The sequence below is a fragment of the Trachinotus anak genome, unplaced genomic scaffold (genome assembly GCF_046630095.1).
Source record: "Trachinotus anak isolate AG129_WGS33_773 ecotype Australia unplaced genomic scaffold, CSIRO_AGI_Tana_v1 ptg000013l, whole genome shotgun sequence".
In the NCBI taxonomy this organism is placed as follows: Eukaryota; Metazoa; Chordata; class Actinopteri; order Carangiformes; family Carangidae; genus Trachinotus; species Trachinotus anak.
In genome coordinates, this window is record NW_027273864.1 from 19,136,649 (window position 1) to 19,157,135 (window position 20,487).

The following is a 20,487-nucleotide window of genomic DNA, read 5'->3' on the forward strand; positions in this document are numbered from 1 at the left end:
GCATATCACTAGCAGAGAATAGAGGATTGCTCCCCACACGTTCTCCAATTGCAGTCCAATAGACGGCATATTAACCTCTGGTTAGTGCAGGGCCAAGTTTATGGCTTATACTGTGGGACGTTTAGGAGGGAGGGGAGACCTTCCTCCAGCTTGTGCAGCTGTGCTGTCTTGAACACTAAGGCTAGCATGAGCTAAAGTGGGCTAGAAAGGATTTAGCTTAATGTAAATTTGTAAAGAGACACAGAGGAGGTGTGGATAACCCTAAAATAGATTAATATTCTGTTACATTTATACTTGTTTTAGTTTCCTTTGTATGACTGAACAGCTTCGTGGAGCACAGGGAGAGGAGACACAGGCGGAGGACAGCTAACATGTTGTGAGGACTGACAGCTTGTTCCAGTGCCCGCTAATCGTCCTCATCTGTGCCTGACTTGTCAATGCCCAGATTCTGTCAGTGCCAATCAGCCTCTTAATTGAACACAATTAGCACCCCACCCCAACCCCCCCAATATGCACCACATTCTTCAAAGGCCCATTTCTCTCCCTCCAGCATCAGCCCCCCACCCTTCCTCTCATTCTACCTCTCATTCCGCTTCTGTCTCTTCATCCTATGGTGGAAGACACTTTTCAGTTTTTATTAATGTGCCGCAGCCAATTAACGCAGTGGCATGCAGGCCAGAGCCCGTCATCTGCTGGCTGCCACCATCCCGGCTGTCTGCTGCGGCCCCACGCCACCCCTCGCGCCACCTCCACCGTGACCAAAACGCTTTAATTCAATTTATGCAATCACTGTTATTTTTAAATAGTCATTTTGTCTGCTCAGATGAGGGGCCTTACTGCCTGCTGGGCCGGCCCTCTCATGTGAGGGATGGGGGAAGGGTGGGACATTGTGGGAGCAGGAGTCGACTGACTCGGGAGGGAAAGTCCCTGATATTTTCATTTGTTATTTACCTCTTTCATTTTTGTTTTATGTCAGGTTATTAGGTGTTTGATTCTGATTTTGTAAACTGCATTTTTATTTAGCAGGTGATCAAAAAAAAAAAAAAGTGCTCCGCATACACATATTTTTAAGAGTATATCCTCAATATTTTGGCTGTTCTCAAAGTCAGACTCTTTCCAGTCACTGGATCTGTATGACTACTGGGTCACAGAATGAAACACTATTCTCTTCCTGTAATCATGCCCTCAGGACTGGCCTTCAAATATTGATCTGAAATTCAGTGCCATCACTGTGGATCTTTAATCATTCTCTGCTGAAGCGAGTATCAGCCTGGCAGATCTGCTAAGGTGCAAGATGCTATTCTGCACCACTCAGATAACTTACAGACATTTGGAGTGCTCATTTTTCCCTGTCTGCCCCGGTGACCTCTGCCTAACTTAAAGGTACATCTTGGGGGCATTTTGATTTGGGCAGAACGGGGAGCTATCGGTGACAGAGGAACTAATCCAGTCTTGCGCAGATTAAGAGTATTTGTGGAGTGGGGTGTGTTGGCGCTGGCGCCGGGAATGGAACAGAAGGGGCTCCTATCAGCTCTCCAGGCAGGCTAGCCCTCAGGCCAGTGCAGTCCTACAGGAGTCTTTGTACTTCCCAAAGCCTCCACTTTTCCTCTCACTCAGTCTATATCACTTTCTCTTCTCTCTGCCCCCCCCCCACCCTCTTTCTATAGACTCTCATATTTTCGCTGCTCCGCTTCCTCTCCTCACATTTGTCAATTGTGTTGTTTTAGTCCAACATGAGTTCATGTACCCAGTTATTATTGCCATTTACTTGAATGGGGACAGACAGTTGCAGTATGGCTGTTGTGAGTCACAGATCTAAGACACATCAGGTCCAGACTGCAATGTATAAAAAGACATGAATGCTGCACATTTCAGTGTTGCACAAGATATTCAAATAAAATAAAAAGTGCAATAACATCAGTATTTTAAAAAAAGTGGTGGACGTCGAGGCACAATTGCAACCTCTTTCTTTGCTGACTTTGTTTCCCTTTATTTTGTTTTTATTTTTCTTGTCTCGCTCACAGTGTTTCTCTCAGCTCTGTCTCTGTCTCATTGTTTCATTCTGGAAGGAAATCCAACAAAGAACAACTCGTCAAACATTCAAGCAGACAAAAAAAAATGTAATTTGACTGTTGAAGAAATTAGGGAGGTATGAAAGGGCCTCTTTTTGTGTCTCAAGTGCACTATTTATTTATCTGAAAGGATGCACATTGTATCAATTTACACTTCCCCATTCACTTCGCCACAGGCTGGAGGGCTCAGAAGTTGAGAGAATTAATTACTTTTTTATTATTATTTATAAAGTAATCTATCTGTAGAGAGGGAGCGGAAAAAGGAGAAGGGGAGGGGTGTGTGAGAGAGGCAGGGAACGCCCTGGAGCATTGTCCTTTAAACTAGGTCCTGGCTCACATTATCTCCCAAACCAGCACTCACACAACGTCAAACAACAAACGAACTCTGGGCTGCTGAGGACGCTGTATGCAAGGAAAGAGAGGGAGGTGGCGAGGGGTAGGGGGGGAGAGAGGGAGGGAGGGAGGGAAGTAGAGAGGAAAGAAGTGCTTCTCCACAAGAGTATGTTAGGAAACTTGATGTAGTTAAGGTTTTTTCAGCTCAAAAATTTTACACAAATTCAAACTCCACAAGTCTTGTTTAATGTACCTGTGCGTCTACTGAGATGGATATTTTAGAAATTCGAGCTACATCCTGGTGCACCAGACTTCATTCAAAATCACACCATCTTAATGTCTAGCTGTGGGTATTTTTTATGTAAAAAAAAAAAAAAAGAAAAAGCTTCTTTATTCCTCTCTCAGAGTAAATATGCTGGGTATGAGTGTGAGGGGGATTTTGACTGAACACCACCAGCAGGGATCCTACATTTTATGCCAGAATTTAATATCTGTAAAGTTTTGCTATACATAGCGTGTAGCAGCAGAAATATGTGAAGGTATCCAGCAGCAAATGTTTTTTTTTACGAGCAAATGTGACTGAAGTAATGTGACTAAGCTAAAGTAACACTTGAATGTGAACTAAAAGAACTTTATGGGGACATCAAAGCAGCAATTAAAACTGACCCAAGGATAACATAAGAGATGTGGTGAACTAGTCAGAGAGTTTTGAGTCATGCTTAGAAGCTGAAGTGGCCCTAACCCAGCACCTGATAGATGAGTTCACCTCCATCTGTACCTTCGTCAGATTTGAAGGTTTGGATGTCAGATTTCTATTTAGCAGTGTGAGCGAAAAATACAACTGGCACACAGCTAACAAAAACCTTTTAACTCCAGAAGAGCTTACCTTTTCCCCTCTAGCAAACCATTAATCATTAAAACAGGATCCTCTTCTCTTTTTTTTCTGAAGAATTGCTATATCCTCACAGATGACAACACTTGTCAGACTCATAAGTGGCTGATCCATCCTAATTCACTAAAATAGCAAAACTGCAGCAATGTCAATGATAAGAAGTCATTTTCTTTTGAAGAACTTTTATGAGCATGAAGAATAATCGAGCCAATTGTTGGCTATTCTGTTTCATAAGAAGCGACGTTATCGAGCTTCAATTAACCAATGACTAAAATGGACTCTTGCCCTCCAGCTGTCTCTCTCAGGACACTTAACAAGCCCCCCACCCCCCACCTCCTTTCGCTTTCTGCCATCACAAACCATCAGCACTCATACTCTTCATCTTCTTCAGAGTGTGCAGCTCGGCTCCATATGAGAGGGAGCATCACATGTGTCCAGCATGAAGAGGGCCATGAATCTCCCTCTTATGGATACATGTCACATGCTTTGTCTGCAGATGTGGAGGGGACGATGGGGGTTTCCATACTGATAGAATTAACATGTGGAAATGACTAACCAGCCTTTATGTTTCTGATGTGATTCGAGTGCTTCAAATTTCCTGGGAGGCCTTTTCTAAAGATATGATTAATTTGCAGAATATGGTTGATTTTCCCTCTGTGGGATATTCTTGGCTTAGTGCATCATTTGTGCACTGTTTGGCTTGCCCCTGCATTGCCTATATGGTTGTGTCATATGTGTGTGTGGGTGTGTGCATGCAAACATATGTCTGCATGTGTATCACCCCTGTGTAACCACCTCCATGATGGGCTAATTGGTTTAGCAGCCAAGGGGCCAAAGGCCAGTGCAGCATAGCGAAACTCAACATGAACCTGATGTTGAAAGGAAGGTTTTCCTGCAATAGGAGGGAAGCATGTGTGGGACAATTCTCTTTTTACCGCCCCCTCCTACACACACACACACACACACTCGCTACTTTCTCTTTTTCACTTCAAGAAACTTGCAGCATAAGAAAACAAAATTCCTCACAGTGTTCTGGGCCGCTGCGCTTCAGACAGGGGTAGCACTAGAGGTAATCTCTTCCATTTTAACATATTGTGAGACCTTCTTCTGACGAATGCCACATGCTATTACATTAATCTAGAATATTGAATTGGAAGCTTTTATACACTATGAATAATATACACACTGTAATATTCAGGCGAGCCCCAACCTGCAGTATCAGCGGGCCCCTCAGTAAGGTTTGTGGAGCCTACTTTGTGTGGGGATCTGAGGGGATCATTTACCAGTTCCAACTCCATTACTATTCATGAGATGGGTAGGCTAGGGGCGAGGGATTAGGGACTCCCTTGGTGCTTGTTGTGCTGTAGGCTCAGGCTCAGGCCTCAGGCTCTGGGACAGGGGCTGTCTGGCACGGATGGTGGGTCTATTATCACCCTGGGACCCTTCTGTCCCACAGCAGAACACTTACTGGCAGCGCCAGCTAATGGAAACAGTCTCTCTTGTTCCCTTTCTCCTTTTTTTAACCTCATCACCCTCCTTGTATCCTTTACCCTGCTCTTAAAAAAAAAAAAAAAGATGGGGAAGTTTTTTCCTTTCCCTATTACAAAGTTGAAATGGTGTATTTCTATCAAGCATCTTCACCGTGAAGTGCTAGGATGGCACTATATTTGCAGGGAAAAAAAGTACTTTCCCTCAACTCTGTCAATGCTTTGATCCTCAATTTTCCAAATTTCTAACATCCTCCGTTCTCTCTCACCCCCCAGGTGATGAGTATCCTGAGTAACCCCAGTGCCGTACCCTCCCAGCCCCAGCACGACTTTTCCATTTCCCCCCTGCACAGCAGCCTGGAGAGCTCCAACCCCATCTCAGCCAGCTGCAGCCAGCGCTCTGACACCATCAAGAGTGTGGACAGCCTGGCTTCCTCCCAGTCATACTGCCCCCCCACCTACAGCGCCACCAGCTACAGTGTGGATCCCGTCACCGCAGGCTACCAGTACAGCCAGTACGGCCAGAGTAAGTAAACCCTGCACTGACATTTATATACTGAGTGCCTTTGTCTTTTTGTGTGTCCAGCAAGAAACAGGTCATTTGTCTCTATCCTCCTTTTAAGTGTACTAAATTTAAAAAGCCTACAGAGGGATGCCTAGCTCCCAGGCAAGAGCCTCCTGACCTTTGTACCCTGGTTGGTAGGAGCAGACACGTGCTCTTGATAAAGAACCCCCCCACACACACACCCTCACCCTACCACCACCACCACAACCACCACCATCCTCCTAGAGAGCTGCCTCGGTCACACCCCACTCCACTTGGATGGGTAAGAGGAGAGGGCCACTTCAAAGAACGGCACACCCTCAGGGGCCACAGTGTCCTCTTGCCCACCTCTCTTTTTCCCTCTTTCTCTCATCTCCATCACACACACACACATGCACACACCCTCAGGGCAGGAAAGAGTTAGCTTTATTAGATTAGCATAATTGACTGATGCTGTCACAGCCATTCATAAGAGGTAAAATGAAGCACACTTCCCCAACAAGCCAGTCAGCGCCAGCTAGCCGACATTTGTTTGTATTTATATGCAGGTTCTAGTAGTGAGCTGGTGTGTTGCGCATCTGCTAGCTTTCTTTTTTTTTTTTTTTTTTTTTTTGACGTGTTTGTGTTGTGGTGCATGGATGCACGTGAGCGCGTGCCAATCCGTCACATTTTGTGTGTGCGCACCAGTGTTTTGTCAGCAGCACGAAACTGATGGCAGTGCGGATGTGAGCTGATGTGAGGTTAATTAAGATGGTGATTGAGCACAGTAGATGTGTAATGAATGGAGGAGAGAGGAGAGAGCTGCTGTCTGAGGATGAAAATGATCGGCCATGTGGAGTGTGGAGGGCATGAAATCAGAGATGCCAAGTGTAATGAAGACTGGCACATAGAACACACACGGGGACCCATCTGAGTGACAGCATGGAGACTTTACCAGGATGCACATGCTCTGTGCCAGCAGCGTGCCAACCTCAGACAAGGGACAGGGGAGGGGTTTCTATCTTTCACTCTCTCTCTGTGAATTGTTTTTTATTTGACTCACTGGCTTCTGCCACAACTTATTTCAACCTTAATCAGAAGAATGAAATGAGAGTGAATGGGACATATGTCTGAGGAATCTACCACCTGTCTGACGTGTGTTTGTTTTTTCTGTCTTTTTGTTTCCGTGCAGCTGCTGTGGACTACCTAGCTAAGAACGTGAGCTTGTCCACCCAGAGGAGGATGAAACTCGGAGACCACTCGGCCGTGCTGGGGCTTCTGCAGGTGGAGACGGGACAGGCCTACTAAAGCCCACGGGACACATCCTAGACGTCTCTCCTCCACCCTGTGCCACCCACTCCTCCATGCTCCATCAAGTCTGGACTCCAACTCCAGCTCCAGCCTCTCTGCTGCTCGATCTGCAGCCCGGCCGTGACATCAGCGCACAGACACGCAGCCTTGCTGTGCACCAGAGAAAGTGACGCTTGCGGGTGTGACAAGGCTCTTCTGGGAATGGAACTAAACTTTTCACACCATTGTCAACCACCAGGCGGCTCTGCACCCTCTCTTCTCAATCTTCGGGCACCCCTGCCTGCTCCTTGTACTTGTACCCCTACCCCAAACCCTGTTTTGTTTTTGCTCAGAGGGCCAGACAGGACCCCAGACGACCCAAGAATGGTCGGCTGCCTTGGGCCAGATTCCTCTTTGTCATGGCTGCAGTCCAGCACACATTTAGAGCCATCAACAACATGTACTTTGACCTTGCTGTTCATAGTAGTTAACAAAGCCAATATCATTTGAGCGACTCTTATTCTTGTTCCTTTTTGATATTGTTAAGATTATTGTTGCTGTTATATGATTATGGTTAATGTGATTTATGTTGTTCTTTGATTCCATTCGTATCTCTTTTCTCTGTTAGATGTTGGTGTGTAAAACACAGTGGATGACTGAGACGATTTGGGAGTGAGTGTCTGTTGCGTGTGCATGTTTTGCGTGTCGGCACAGTCTCACAAGAGAGGATGATTGTTTTCCAAGCTGCTGTTCCTCTGCCTGCTCCCTGAGCTCTAATGTTCGTGAGCGATTTGACCTTCCTACTTTCATATTCATCTTGACATTCCTAAAGAACTTGGCCACTCTGTGGGAAGTCTGGCTGGATGGATTCTGCAGGGAATTAAAGCAGCGTTTTGGCGGCCAATAGCTTTCCCCTTCTAACCTCCATCCCATCCTTAGCCGCGGTCCACGGGGAGGGGGGCATTGTTTGCAAAAACAGGATTGGGGAAATTAATGTATTTTGTTTAGAAATATGGACCTTGCCAAGGAGGGCTAACTCAATTCCCCCCCCCCCTACTCCTCCCAAATCCCCATCTGCCAGGGAATCCTGTGTGACTTAAACAGTGTAAAGCAGATTAAATCACACAAATATAATGTCAAAGCTAATTCACAGTGACCCTTTCCATTACCAGCCAGTATTTCTGTTTTTATAGAGTAATTAGCACATTCTGTAAATGCACCTTCAGTCGGTTTCCACTTTCAGACTAAATAAGCATTCCTTCGAAACATTCCACAGGCTCCATTTATGAATATAAGCATTCCAGCTCTTTCTGTTATGAGATTAAAAAGCACACAAGCTGTGCCATTCACATGCACTCTGGAAAAATCATATAATCCAGTCAGTTGTGAAAGGGCACAGGTAACACCACTGATTGGCCCCCCTCTCTGGTTTGGACCGGAGCCCTCGCTAATCCTCCACTTTGACGTACTCACTGAAATGTACAAAGAAGAAGAAAAAAATTTAAAGAATAGTGAATATGAGACATTTGTGTAGCACTCATAGTTGACTTGACATGATCCAGGACCAGCTGTTCCCCTTGAGATGTGTGTGATTTTTTATTTTTTATTTTTTTCATTGGCATCAGTGTGATATTGATGATGTACACAGAATTGTGAACTTAATCTCAAGACAGAATTTGGTCCTTTGTCGCCTTTAAAAAATTGTAAAGTAGCTGGAGCAGATTGTGTATTGTTTGCTTATAAAGAGTATGTTTTATACTAAAACAAAACTATGTTGAGTGGTAGGTAAGCAAGGGATCTGTGGAAGTAAATGTTTGATTTGAGTTTCCTTAACTGGCTTGTTTTCTGTTGGTTTTCTTTTTAATTGTATTTAATTGGTTTAACCTGTTTTGACCAAAAAGATTGGTTTGTTTTGGGCCCAGGTTGGAATGAATTTGTATAAATTAGTAAAATATAAATTCCATTAAAAATGTTGAAATTAAAATTGTATAAAAGAGGATCAAACTGAGCTCAAAGGAAAATGAAAGCTTGGTGACACAGACAGACTCCCTGGACCACGGGACCACTGTATATTTGAACAGGTGGCTGGAGGAAACGTCTCTACACATCAGAGCATTTCGAGGGTGTTTTTGACCACCTGATCTTACGGACTGATTATTATTGCAGACCAGACTTGACTGGAACATGGACCTAACACACCTGAACCCCTGAATCTTCGGTGTGGGACTCTGCCAGCAGGTTCAGCGTGACATTGACGATGATGATGATGATAATGGTGATGATGAAGCTGGTGAAGACAGCCTCTCTGCTCTGGGAAACTGAATCGAGTCTCGTTTGATTTGTGGACCAATAAGACTTCAGAAGGAAAAAGTCAAAGTAACGTTGACTCCGCACTGAATCGCAGCAGCTCCAACTGCTCCGCTTAGACGCCTCACTCGTGTATATTTTAAAAAGGAAGAATTTTAGAATCGTCTTTAGTGTATCAAACCCATTTCTAACATTTGCGTCAATAAACATTTGGATATTTAAAGCATACAACTCCTTATCCCCCTCCCGTCTGTTTCACCCTTAACCTGTTTAGTTGCTTTCTGACACCTGTGCTTTGCTTTAGTCCTTTTTCTGTTCCGCATGTGTGTATATTATCATGGTATAATTTATTCTGCTGTATGAAGTATTAGAATAGTGGGAAACTTGTATTGGTATTTACTACCTTCAGCCTGTTGGTGTGTTTACTGTAACACTGGCGTAACTGTTATCAATTAAAGATCCAAAACTGATTTCTGACATTTGTCTCTTTTTTTTTTTTTACTGCATGTTTGTTGATTGTTTTGCATGTTTTTGGTGTGGTCTCTTCTCTACTACTATGTATTTTGATAATTGAGGAACCATTGAAGTTATTCATTAAACAGATTTTCTGGTTCCAGCATCTGAAATCTAAAAATTTGTTGCGTTTCCCCGCTTTACGTCATTGTGAATTGAAGTTCAGTTTTGGGCTGTCAGCCAGATAAATGTCAAGGCTTCACCTTGGGCCCTGGGAAATGATGATGGGCTATTTTTTTTTTTTTTTTTTAGTATTTTCTAAAAATTAAATAGAGTAAAAGACGTGATGATTAATCAAAAACAAAAAGTCAGCCAATGAATTCATAATGAAAATAATTGTTAGTGTGAATTTTATGAGCTCATCTGTGCACATATGCATACATGCATACATGTGCACATTGTGTTTGCATGTGTCTTCCATGTGTGTTTAAAGTACATCAGTGGAGCCAGCGGGCCACCAGTGACTGTTCCAGTGCCGGTGATGTGATTAGGGAGTGATGAGAGCTCAGATGTCGCAGACTCAGAGACACAGAGTGAGAGTGTGTCTGTGTGTCTGTTTGCAGCTGTAGGAAGTCATTCATTCTGCCCGCTGACCAGCAGCGCTCTCCTCTCCCGCTGTTGGCCGGGGAATGTTGTCTGCAAATCTCTGTGGTATGGTGTGAATGCAGGGGAACGAACCAGTGTGGTACGGCAGCATCCGTTGTGCTTTATGTTACACATCAGAACACTGGAGCTCATTCAGTTTTTTACCGTCAGCACTGCTGGAGGTATGTCAAACACGTCTTAGGTATGTTCATTCAGTCCTGACTGATTTTAAACACATTTCAAACATGTCTGCAGTCACTGCAGCTATAAAATGTCTATACATAATCTTGTGTAAATTAGCAAATCATGCCAAGCTGTGTTGTGAGAGATGTATTTACATTTTATATACCACAAAATAATAACCAATACTTTACTGTTCATTTGCAATTAAATGAAACTAATTAAAGGCATCACTAATCACAATTATTAACATCATTAACATCAAATTGTATTAGGAGATAAATTTGATGCTAAATAAAGTAAGTACTGATCTGAATAAACTTCTATTCAGACTGTGTTATCATGAGGTAACTATCATTCATATTTCATACTTTGTTAAATATTGGAGGGATTTAAACAGCTCAGCGAGTATAAATAGACACAGAATATTTAGTATTCCCTTTAGATTTACAGATTCAGATCAACTACAAACTGCAGTGTTATCACTATGTTATATCATCATCAAGGCTCAGTTTAATTTGATGCAAATGGAAAATACTCTTCAATGTCTAATTACAAAACACACGTGTGGCTTCTGGGGAAGCATGTCAATGAGGCAGGAATATGGTCAATTATTAAATAGATTCAAAGCATATTTTCTATGTGAGTTCAGTCTGAGGAGACTGAAGGATCTCTCTGCAGATCCTCTCAACATATTTAATATGCATTGTTAGGTGGCTTTTTGCCTGCCATGTGTCATCCCTCATATATTCCTCTAAAAGTTTGTGTTCTGGTTGTCCAGATTAGACCTTGGCATGTGCCATGGTTGTCCCCTTTGCTCCAGCTTGTCTCCTGAGGTGCCGGCCTGGGAGTTTTGTCTCCCTGCGGTCTGCTGTCACTCAGACTGGACAAGGTGGCAGCTCAGGCAGCGCTGTGTGGGAGAGCTTTGTGACACTTCCCTCATCTCCTTCTTTGATCCCCTAATTGATTGACTACAGGAGCAGAGGATAAACAGAGCCCACAAGAGCCGATTCCACTCGCCTCTCTGGAGTGGTTTAGATAAAGTGCAGAGGCCCGAGCTCTCCGTTCCTTCTCTCCGCTCTCTATATGGACATACGGCCATTGAAGGTGGCTCTGTGCCACGGTAGCTTAGCTGTGGGCTGTGTCCTCAGGCCCGGGGCTTGCGTACTGCCCCTGTGCATAAATGGCTGGCGGTAATGGGTTTGTTTAGATCACAGGGATGGAAATGAAACTCCTGAGCCTCGCTGTAGAGACCAGGAGGCCCTATCGCTCAGGAGGCAGCGATAGAGAAGTCACAACCTCAGCCTGGTCATACTCACTTTCAGAATGAGCCATGGAATAGAGGCTCTGATTCAGATCTAATTTAGGGCCAGGCTCCTCAACCTGACCATGCTGTGATAAATAACTTGCTGCTGAAGAGTCGGGAAAGCCATGCAGGGGAAGAAGGAGAAGAGGAAGCGGGTAGAATACAAACAGCCAGTAAGGGCCTTCAGTGAAGAAAAATAGGCCAAAAATGTTTCCATTTTAAAGAAAACGTGTTTGAAAACATGACTTTAGAATGATTTTTACCAGATATGATAATCATATTCTAATTTTACAAATCTGTCTTCAGAAACTGAGTTCAGAGCCGTGTGCAGGTATGCTAAGAAATGATTAAGCGATGCTCTGGGGGTCTTGGTTTTATTCTTCGAGATTATGTGTCACAGGGAGTAAAAAGCTCCCAGCTGTCGCCATGAAAGCACTTACAGTATAATAATCCCCCAAATCCTGTAATTATGCCAGCATACGCCGTGTACCTGAGCCTCAGCTTTGTGCTCGTCACCTCAAGGATCCCACTGACACAGACGCACAGCTTGGTGTGCATATATCTTCTTCCCAAATGTGTGTTTTGCATAGGGAGACAATCTTATTTTTAGAACATTTTGGTATTTTGAATTTCACGGTTACCCCTCTTAGGTATTATAGATAGATAATCTGTCATGTATAAGTAAAAAGCAGAATCTGAAATAGGGTATTGTCGTAGCTTAAAGTCGTCTGATTTACCTGAAACTCTGTCCCAATTGGAGAATCTTTTACCTGCATTGCATTTGATTAGTTTACATTTAGTTTATAGGAAATGGCTTATTAGTCCAATATTGCAAATGCACATGTGCACATCCATGCACAGATACAAACACACACCAATGCATACCTCCCTTAAAGCAGTTTTTAAATAACGAAAGGAGAAGAAAAAAAAGTCCAAGTAAAGTTGTAAATCTAAGAAATCGGAGTGAGATAAAAATCACTGTGAAGCCAAGCTTGATTTACATTTAAAATCTGAGCTGTGCTCTCAAACTAATTAATATTAATAACAAAAATGGAAATGAGTGCAGTGGCGGCCCTAAGTGAAGAACAAGCTGGGTGCATTCAGTCAGGAGATTCATATATAAGCCCTTTCTCAGGAGAAGTGGGCTCTAAACAGGCGTGACGGCAGGGCATAGACCGCCATACACAGAGACAATTTTTCTAGATAATAGCCTATCACGCAGGATACAATTTAAATTAAAAAATGCAATTTTCACCTTGAAATGAACAAATGATTACAATTTCTATACAAATTAAGGCATCCAGGCTGTGCCTCAGTACTGTGCCAAGGCCATGAAACCTGACATAATTACCATGAAATACATTTTCAAATATTTGTATTTTGTCCATCGCTTTAAAACATGCCACTCTGCCTTCTGTGGGTTTGTGATCTCACCTTCTGGGGGAAATACATAAAAAAGAGAGAAAATCATCAGAGATGAAAAGCTCTTCAACAGGAGAGATAAAAATGTGGAAAAAAACAACCTCCCATACACACAGTAAATCAGCGCAGCTCAGCACAGCGGCCCCCGGAGCTATCTCTAAAAGCCAAATTACTGCTCCTTATCTAAGGAATCATATCTACTAGTTATCTGCTCCTGAGATAGGCTCCTCTCTCTCTTGTGCCTTGTGCTCATCGCCAGAAATGCTATTTATTTGTGATTACAGACACCCTTTGAATAAAAGATGTTTGTGTTTGAGATCCAAAGTTTCGGCAGATTCTGAACTCTTCAGATTCTTCAGAGAGGAGAGCACTGAAGGCAGAACACCTTATTTGGGCAGGGTTGCTAGGGGTGGTCTGCTGCAGAGAGAGGGATGAAAGTGTAGCCGATGGGAAATATGAGACAAGACCTCAAACTTCTCTGACGCTTCATATCACATATGCTTTCGGAGGGGATTCATACTGAGATGAGGTGTCGAATTGACTTTAAATGCAGAACCTAATGTTTGAAACACATGGAGACAGGAAGTTCTGGCATGTGTTCTGTAGAAAGCTGCCAAAAGCTGCAAAGTTTGGAGTTTTTGGAGTTTCTCTACTCAGAGATATAACTGCCCTCAACTGGGAGGAAAAATATGAAAGTAAATGGACGATGTAAAACGTGACCTACTGCAAACTAACCATGTATCAAAATGAGTAGGAATGTTTTTTTGACGAAAACAAAGCAAAAACAAGGCCAAATATTGAACATGACCTTGAATAAATGGGCACAAATTTTCATTATAATATTCAAATTCATGATCACATCCTCTCATTACTTGTGTTCACTTTAGTCAAACAAAGGCTCGGACATGTTCACCTCCACTACACAAATTTTCTTTTAAACATCATCTGCTCTCACATGTATTGTTAAAAATCTAGATTTTAAGAATAAACATTTTGAAAATTAAAACAAACCAGGATAGAACATATCGTGGTGTCAAGAATCCGACTTATGTCATTACCCACCCTCCTTATATTCTTCATCTTATTTTGAACAAAGTAACTTTTTAAGACTCAAAGCTATAATACATATCTGGTTAAGGTGATTCTTTTTCGAACATCCCCTTTCGCCTTCCATTTCTTACCTTCCCTCTCTTTCCCTCCATCTGTTGAAGTCCCTCAGCCAGAGAGGCGCACATCAGATTTCAATAGTTGACCTCTTAATGCTGAGGTCAGTGCTGCACCGGCAGCGATTTCACACTCAAGATGAAAGGGAAATGAACACTGAGGATGCTGGGGGTGACATGGGGGCCCTGACCACGCCAGCCAATGCCACTCTAACCGCTTCACTGCACCAGGCTGAGATGTGAGAGGAGCCAAGGAGGAGATTGAAGTTCGCCACCAATGGTTAAAGTCACCCACCTAAAACAGATAAGTACTGGTTGGTTTTCAGTGAAGCCACAACTCCGATAAACTTATTTGCACTATTGATTTATGATGCAGCACAAGAAACAGACAAACTAATAGAAGCAGACATATGTCAAGCAACTCTACTATCAGCGGGTCTGGAGAGCTGAGCTCCCATGTGACTCAAACGCCACTGAGGCTCCACAAGCTACTGAACCCTGACAGATTTTTCTTTTCCACCAATGAGCCTGGACCGTCTTAAAATTGTCCTGATGCTTAGCGTCAGACTCCTGGCCTGCCTGCCCACTTACAAGGGCTCATTACTGGTGCATTTCTCAGAGGCCATTATTGAATGAACACTGAGACAAGGCTAGCAGTGAATGGACAGTTTGGTTACACCGCCGTGAGGCTTGAGCTCCTCGGAGTAATGTACCGCTTAAGTACCTGTCAGCTTTATAAAGGAGGGAGTAGACTGTGTAAATGTGTGTGTAAATAGAGTGTCAGATCAGGACCCCAGGGAGCGGAGGTGGGGAGTGTGCATGTGTGCGTGTGTGTGTGTGTGTGTGTGTGTGTGTGTGCGTGTGTGTGCTCTTTTGTCCACTGATGCATATGTGTGTGCTGGTGAGTGTCACCATAATGATCATTTAACCCTCCTCAGCATTCCCCAGGGCTCCACGTTCCCCCTTTCGACTTCATATTGCTCCGGGCCCCCCCAACCCCCCCTCATCCTCTCTCTCTCTCTCTCTCCCTCCCTTTCTCCCTCTCTCCCTTTCTCTCCCTCTCTCTCTCTGCCTCCTCTGTCTGCTCCTCACGGCTGGGCACAGTTGGGGAGCAGCTCCTTATTCATTCATGAGAGAAGCACCGGATAAATAAAAAGGTTCATTACTGTGCTAAAGTGTTACTAATGACATGTACCTGCCACTGAGCACCTCCGAAAATCTAATGTGACACACTAGAATGGAAAATCTATTCTGCCGCACCAAGGCCTCCAATGGTGCTAGCACATACTCTATGGAAATTTCTCTCCGCTTGCCCTCCAATTGTGTCTCTCTAAAACCCAATATTTACAATCCCATAGCCATTATGTCCTACTACGCCCTCTGCGCCTGCTGTTGCGACCTCCATATTAGCTGAAAATTGGACTTTGCAAACTTAGCAGGGGAGAAGAGACTCTTCTCGTAGATGAGAGGGGGCATCACCAGGGAGCTCAGCGTGAGGCCTGCGGTGCCTCTCAACTCCCTGCTGCCCCAACCCTAAACTGACAACACGCACCAAATGACAAACAAAAATATAGAAAAACCATTCAGTGCAGTCATATTCAAAGTCTGTAATAGTCAAATGCTAATAAAAATGCTAATATACTAATAAAATGCAACTAAAATATTGCCTGGCTCATTGAGAAACACTATGAAAACACTGAAAATTTACTTTGCGTGTTGTTTCACTGTGAGTCCTCTTTTAACACTAAAATGCCACTTGATCACGTACCTGCTGCCGCCTGTTTATAAGCATTGAAAATAAGTACTTAAGTAAGAATGAAGGATGCTTTTGCAATTGTTTAGTTAAAATAGCTGAATGCAGGCACAGAGTTCACTTGAGAGGAGAGGAGCTGGTTTCTATAGGCCCCACAGTAACAGCACTTAATGTCTTTGATGGCACACTTCAGTGCCGCTGCTGTTTAAATTAATGCCAACAACTTCTCTGAACTCTTATTTCATGACGTTACACTATTTGAATCAGATTCACATATGGTTCTCATTAACAGTAAAACATAATGTTTGTTTTTAATTGTTTTGCTATTATTGTATTTTATATATTATAATTTTGTAAAGGCTGAATCAGAGTAAAGTCTGCAGAGTAACTGAGCCTGACTAGAGACTAAATACAAGTTTCAGTGTCGTTTTAACATGTGATGTGTTTTGAAGATTATGTTGAGAAGACAAAAGTCTTATTCTGAAATACATGTACATGTATGTACATTTAATTTCAGTTACCTGTAACTGAAAATATGCTTTCAAAGTCGTCGCTACTCTGCTAGCCAACACGTACTGGGACAGTAAGTGCCTTAACACAAACCAGTGATAATGTAGTGACAGTCCATGTCAAATAAATGATTGGAAATTTTGATGTTACCGTGTTTTATGCAAGTTAGCCAGTTTATGATGTAACACCGAGCTACAAAATGGGTGAGGGTAAAATATAAAATGGAGTAATATGCAATAAAGTAGAAAAGATATTAGTCAGAAAAATTAAGTCGACAAGATTTTCCCATTAGTGAGGTTGTGTTTTACACGTGGACACGTTTTCAAGGTGTGTTCAAGTTCTCACATTCTCTGGTGCTGAGATGCTCTGTGCTAACCCAAAATAATTTGACCATTTTCCTATGATATTTCTCTGAATCAAAATGAAATATCACCTGAATTCACAGTATTTTCCAACATCAATCAGTTTCTGCAGCTGTTCTGTCTTCTCATCTATCAAAGAATTTAGCCAGTCCTCAGGAGCTTTACAGAAGCGTGGGTGTCAGTCAGCTGTGGGTCTCTGTTGAAGCCAGCTGTGGTTGTTGTCCTCCCTCCTGAGGAAAGACTTGTTGCATCTATAAGAGCTCAGTATCTAATTGAATCATGGCCTCCATCAGTGTCTCAGCAGAGTCTTAAATGACTGTTTGCTCGACATGTCTGCCCATTTCCACTGATTAATTCATATGAAGCCAAACGAAATGTTCTGCCTTGTTTGTCACGTTACATCCAAGCCCTGCAGTCTTTCCTCTATCAGGATGAATGTTTCTAGGCTTGAGAAAAAAATACTGAAACATAAAGTAGAGACTTCATATAAACAACAATATAATCCAGATTTATATTCAGAATATAAGCAGAATTGCAGAGTTTCCCTTGCATTTTCCTTGCATTATTTAGTGTGTCTATAATCTCTACATATTTGTATCTGAATATTAAATCATAACAAGATGGAGAGATATTCAGTTTGTAGGTCTACAGTAGCAGCATGTACACACAAAACAAAGGTATCTACCCCTCTGTTGTGGGCCAAGATTCATGTCATCAAAATTCATCATTTCACACATTTGCGATGGCAAAATTGTATGACAAATGAATGGATCTGAAGAACTCTTAACTCTGAATACTAACACTAAATGTGAATCATTGCCATTCATGTTGAAAAAGGGTAGAAAAACTCCATTGAGATTTTCACAAGGCATAAATAGGTCCCTGTCTTGTACAAATTTTACAATTATTCTTCCACAAGCTTGGGCAATGGCGTCATATCTGCTCCTTTTATTGTGTATGTACACACCAAACATGTCCCCGGCTGCATCCCATTGGGTAAAATCTTTCTGGTCACTTGTGATTAGACTTGACGCAGAAAAAGGCAAGAACAGGAACAATGTAAGACATGAGCCGAGCAGATTTAACATCACCACACAAACCTGTCTGTGTTGTTGCACACTAATTAAATGTATTATTCATTCATATTCAGATTATTTAACATTAGTGATGTGCGCTCCAGTGTCAAGCTGTCAAACATAACAACCTAAGAGCAGCAGGAAATGAAAACAGCAAATCTAACCCAGTCCATTTTGATTTGATGTTTTCAAATAAAGCCCTCCAACCATGATTAAACTGTGCGTTTGCCTCAACTAAGATGTGTTGTGTTGTATGTGTTTGTGGATGGGATGTGGTGTTGTCTTACACTCTAAAGCATGTGTTAGTGTTATTATACTCACAAAGAAAGCAAAAATTCATAGATGATTAGTCTTGTGATTGATCATTGTGTGGGTTAAATACTTATTGGCGTTGTTATATTACAGACCTTGTGACAGCTACTATAATTATGCCCCTCCCAATGCTCCCCAAGGGTCCTATAAACCACATTAGCCACTCTAGCCAGCCAGATCATTTAGACTTATTTGAGGGGCCTCCTTCTCTGATCATCACTCCACCAATCCGCCAAAGCATCTACATCCAGGATTTGACACAGCTGTAAATATTCAAATATGATGATTTCATTATGATGCGCCCTCGCCACATGAAATCTGAGCCTATTGGAGTTAGCATTTGCTTTTGCTTTAATTTCGGTGCATTTCAAACACAAGACAGACTTGTCATTTACGCCTTCAGGTTGTAAAACTCTAAAATTAAGGCTTGATTGAGCATACATTTGTTGCACTGTGTCTCTTTGAAAAGCCAGCTCAGTTCCTTATTCAGCAACCTGTTCAGTCAGTGATTGACTTTTCCCTTAGCACCCCTGCAGCAGATGAAGGAACAGAGCTTAAACCTGTTACTGTCAGCTTCTCACCTGGATCATAAGAACTCCTGCTCAGAGCATGCAAACCAATATCCTCCTATTCTTCGCTCAGCCGCCCAGGATTCCCAGCAATAGCTTTTCACAAAGACCTGGGCAGAGCGTGCTCCGTGTTATCTTATTGAGTTACCTGTAGCTAAGCTCTGAGCAAGCACACACAATGGCAGGCAGTTAATGACAGCGCAGGGCCTAACCCCTTGTCCCCGGCCTTTCCCTGAGCCTCATTTCCGCGCGGCGGCTGCCATTTCACAGCTGTTAGCCACAGACTCTCTTTGTCATGATTAAGGACAAATTAATAGATGCCTCCTGGTAATCAGCTTTCATTAGGGCTGTCAAACCGTCAGTGGCGTTCGCTCAGCGCACTGGACACGGGATGATCACCTCCCAGTTGAGAGACACTACAGCTGGCTGTGCGCGGCTGTGGTACTGCCTCTCAGCTGCTGTATTTGTGCGCTTGGTGTGGCTAAAGTGTGGGTAACCAGTGCATTAGCACGCTCCTTCGTGGCACAAGTGCTTGTAGTTGGTGCATTAACAGTGCTCCGTGTGGAGCTGCAAGATGGAGGTCATCGTGGGAATGACATAAAGAGTAGTCTTTCTGCTGGGTGTAATTGGCCCCAGCATGCTGAAAATGGACTGTGAAATGTAAGGGGGGGTCAAATAATTGATTTTCCCCCGAATGCAGAATCCAGGGCAGGGCTGTTTAGTGAGTAATTTACAAGAGCAGTTCAGCCCAGGCTGACTGGCATATCTGTTGAAAGTTCCCAGGGGCACGGGAAGAGATAACACACACCTGAGACCCTGGAGCAGATGGACAGCAGTCACTGTGCTACTCACAGGGCAGAGAGGATCCACATCAAACTTACTTGCACACTCACACCTCTGTATGCAGAGGGGATATAAGTGCACATATACACATACACACACTGACATACACTCACACAAACGTACACACACACACACACACACACACACACACACACACACACACACACACACACACAGAATGATGGACACAGGCCATTGTATGTAGAAATAGACTCTCTCCTCTCACTCTGTCCATCTCTCATTCTCTGTCTGTCCGTCTCTCTTCCCCTCTCTCTCGCGCTCTCTCTCTCTCTCTCTCTCTCTCTCTCTCTCTCTCTCTCTCTCTGCAGCATTTCTAGAATTGATTAAATAAACTCATCAGACTTCCAGCAAGTTTGGCATTGTGCGTGAGAGCTGAAGTCATTTCAGTATGTAGATTTCAGACTTAAACCCATAACCGTGTTGCGTGGTGCATGACCACCCCCACCTGCTGGAGAGAGAAGGCTGGGGTGTGCATGATGGGATAGGGACGTCTGTAAGACAGGATATAGCCTGGCCCTCTGTATGTTTAGTGATTTTTCTACACCGCAGCCTAAGGGAATTAAGACAATAGCCTTATGTCAGATGGCATAATCTAGTGACAAAATGGCATTTTATTTGCTCTGTCAAAATTGGCCTCAAATACACGTGTAAGCTAATTGAGAAGAACCAGCTGCTTAGCCATCCGCATTGGGTAAAAATTGGTTTCATCTTTGATTTGGAGAATTTCTCGTTAAGTAAAAAGATGAGTGACGATTGTCAAGATTAATGATCTCTATAATTTGAATTTATGGAAAACACAATGATTACCTATTGTTGTGTTGCACCAGAAAGTCATTGCTGTCAAAAATGTAGATGAGTCACCTAGAGCTTGCATATTGTGCTCATCACAACAAGACATTTGTATGGTGCACAGTCAGTGCTCTCAATTTTCTTAAGCATCTTGGTAAATTGTACCAAACAATTTTCAA

At 43.0% G+C, this 20,487-nt stretch overlaps 1 protein-coding gene across 2 annotated transcripts in view; it reads left to right on the top strand.

Moving 5' to 3' along the window:
• The window catches only part of pax7a (paired box 7a), a 47,085-nt gene extending 37,711 nt beyond the window's left edge, over positions 1–9,374 (top strand). The window contains exons 8-9 of one of the 2 annotated variants that reach the window (XM_071494690.1): positions 5,061–5,310; positions 6,500–9,374. In XM_071494690.1, the coding sequence (XP_071350791.1) occupies positions 5,061–5,310; positions 6,500–6,615 (366 nt within the window). In that variant the 3' untranslated portion in view covers positions 6,616–9,374. The remainder of the gene's footprint in view (positions 1–5,060; positions 5,311–6,499) is intronic. The other variant, XM_071494691.1, reaches the window with a different exon arrangement.
• Positions 9,375–20,487: the final 11,113 nt, after the last annotated feature.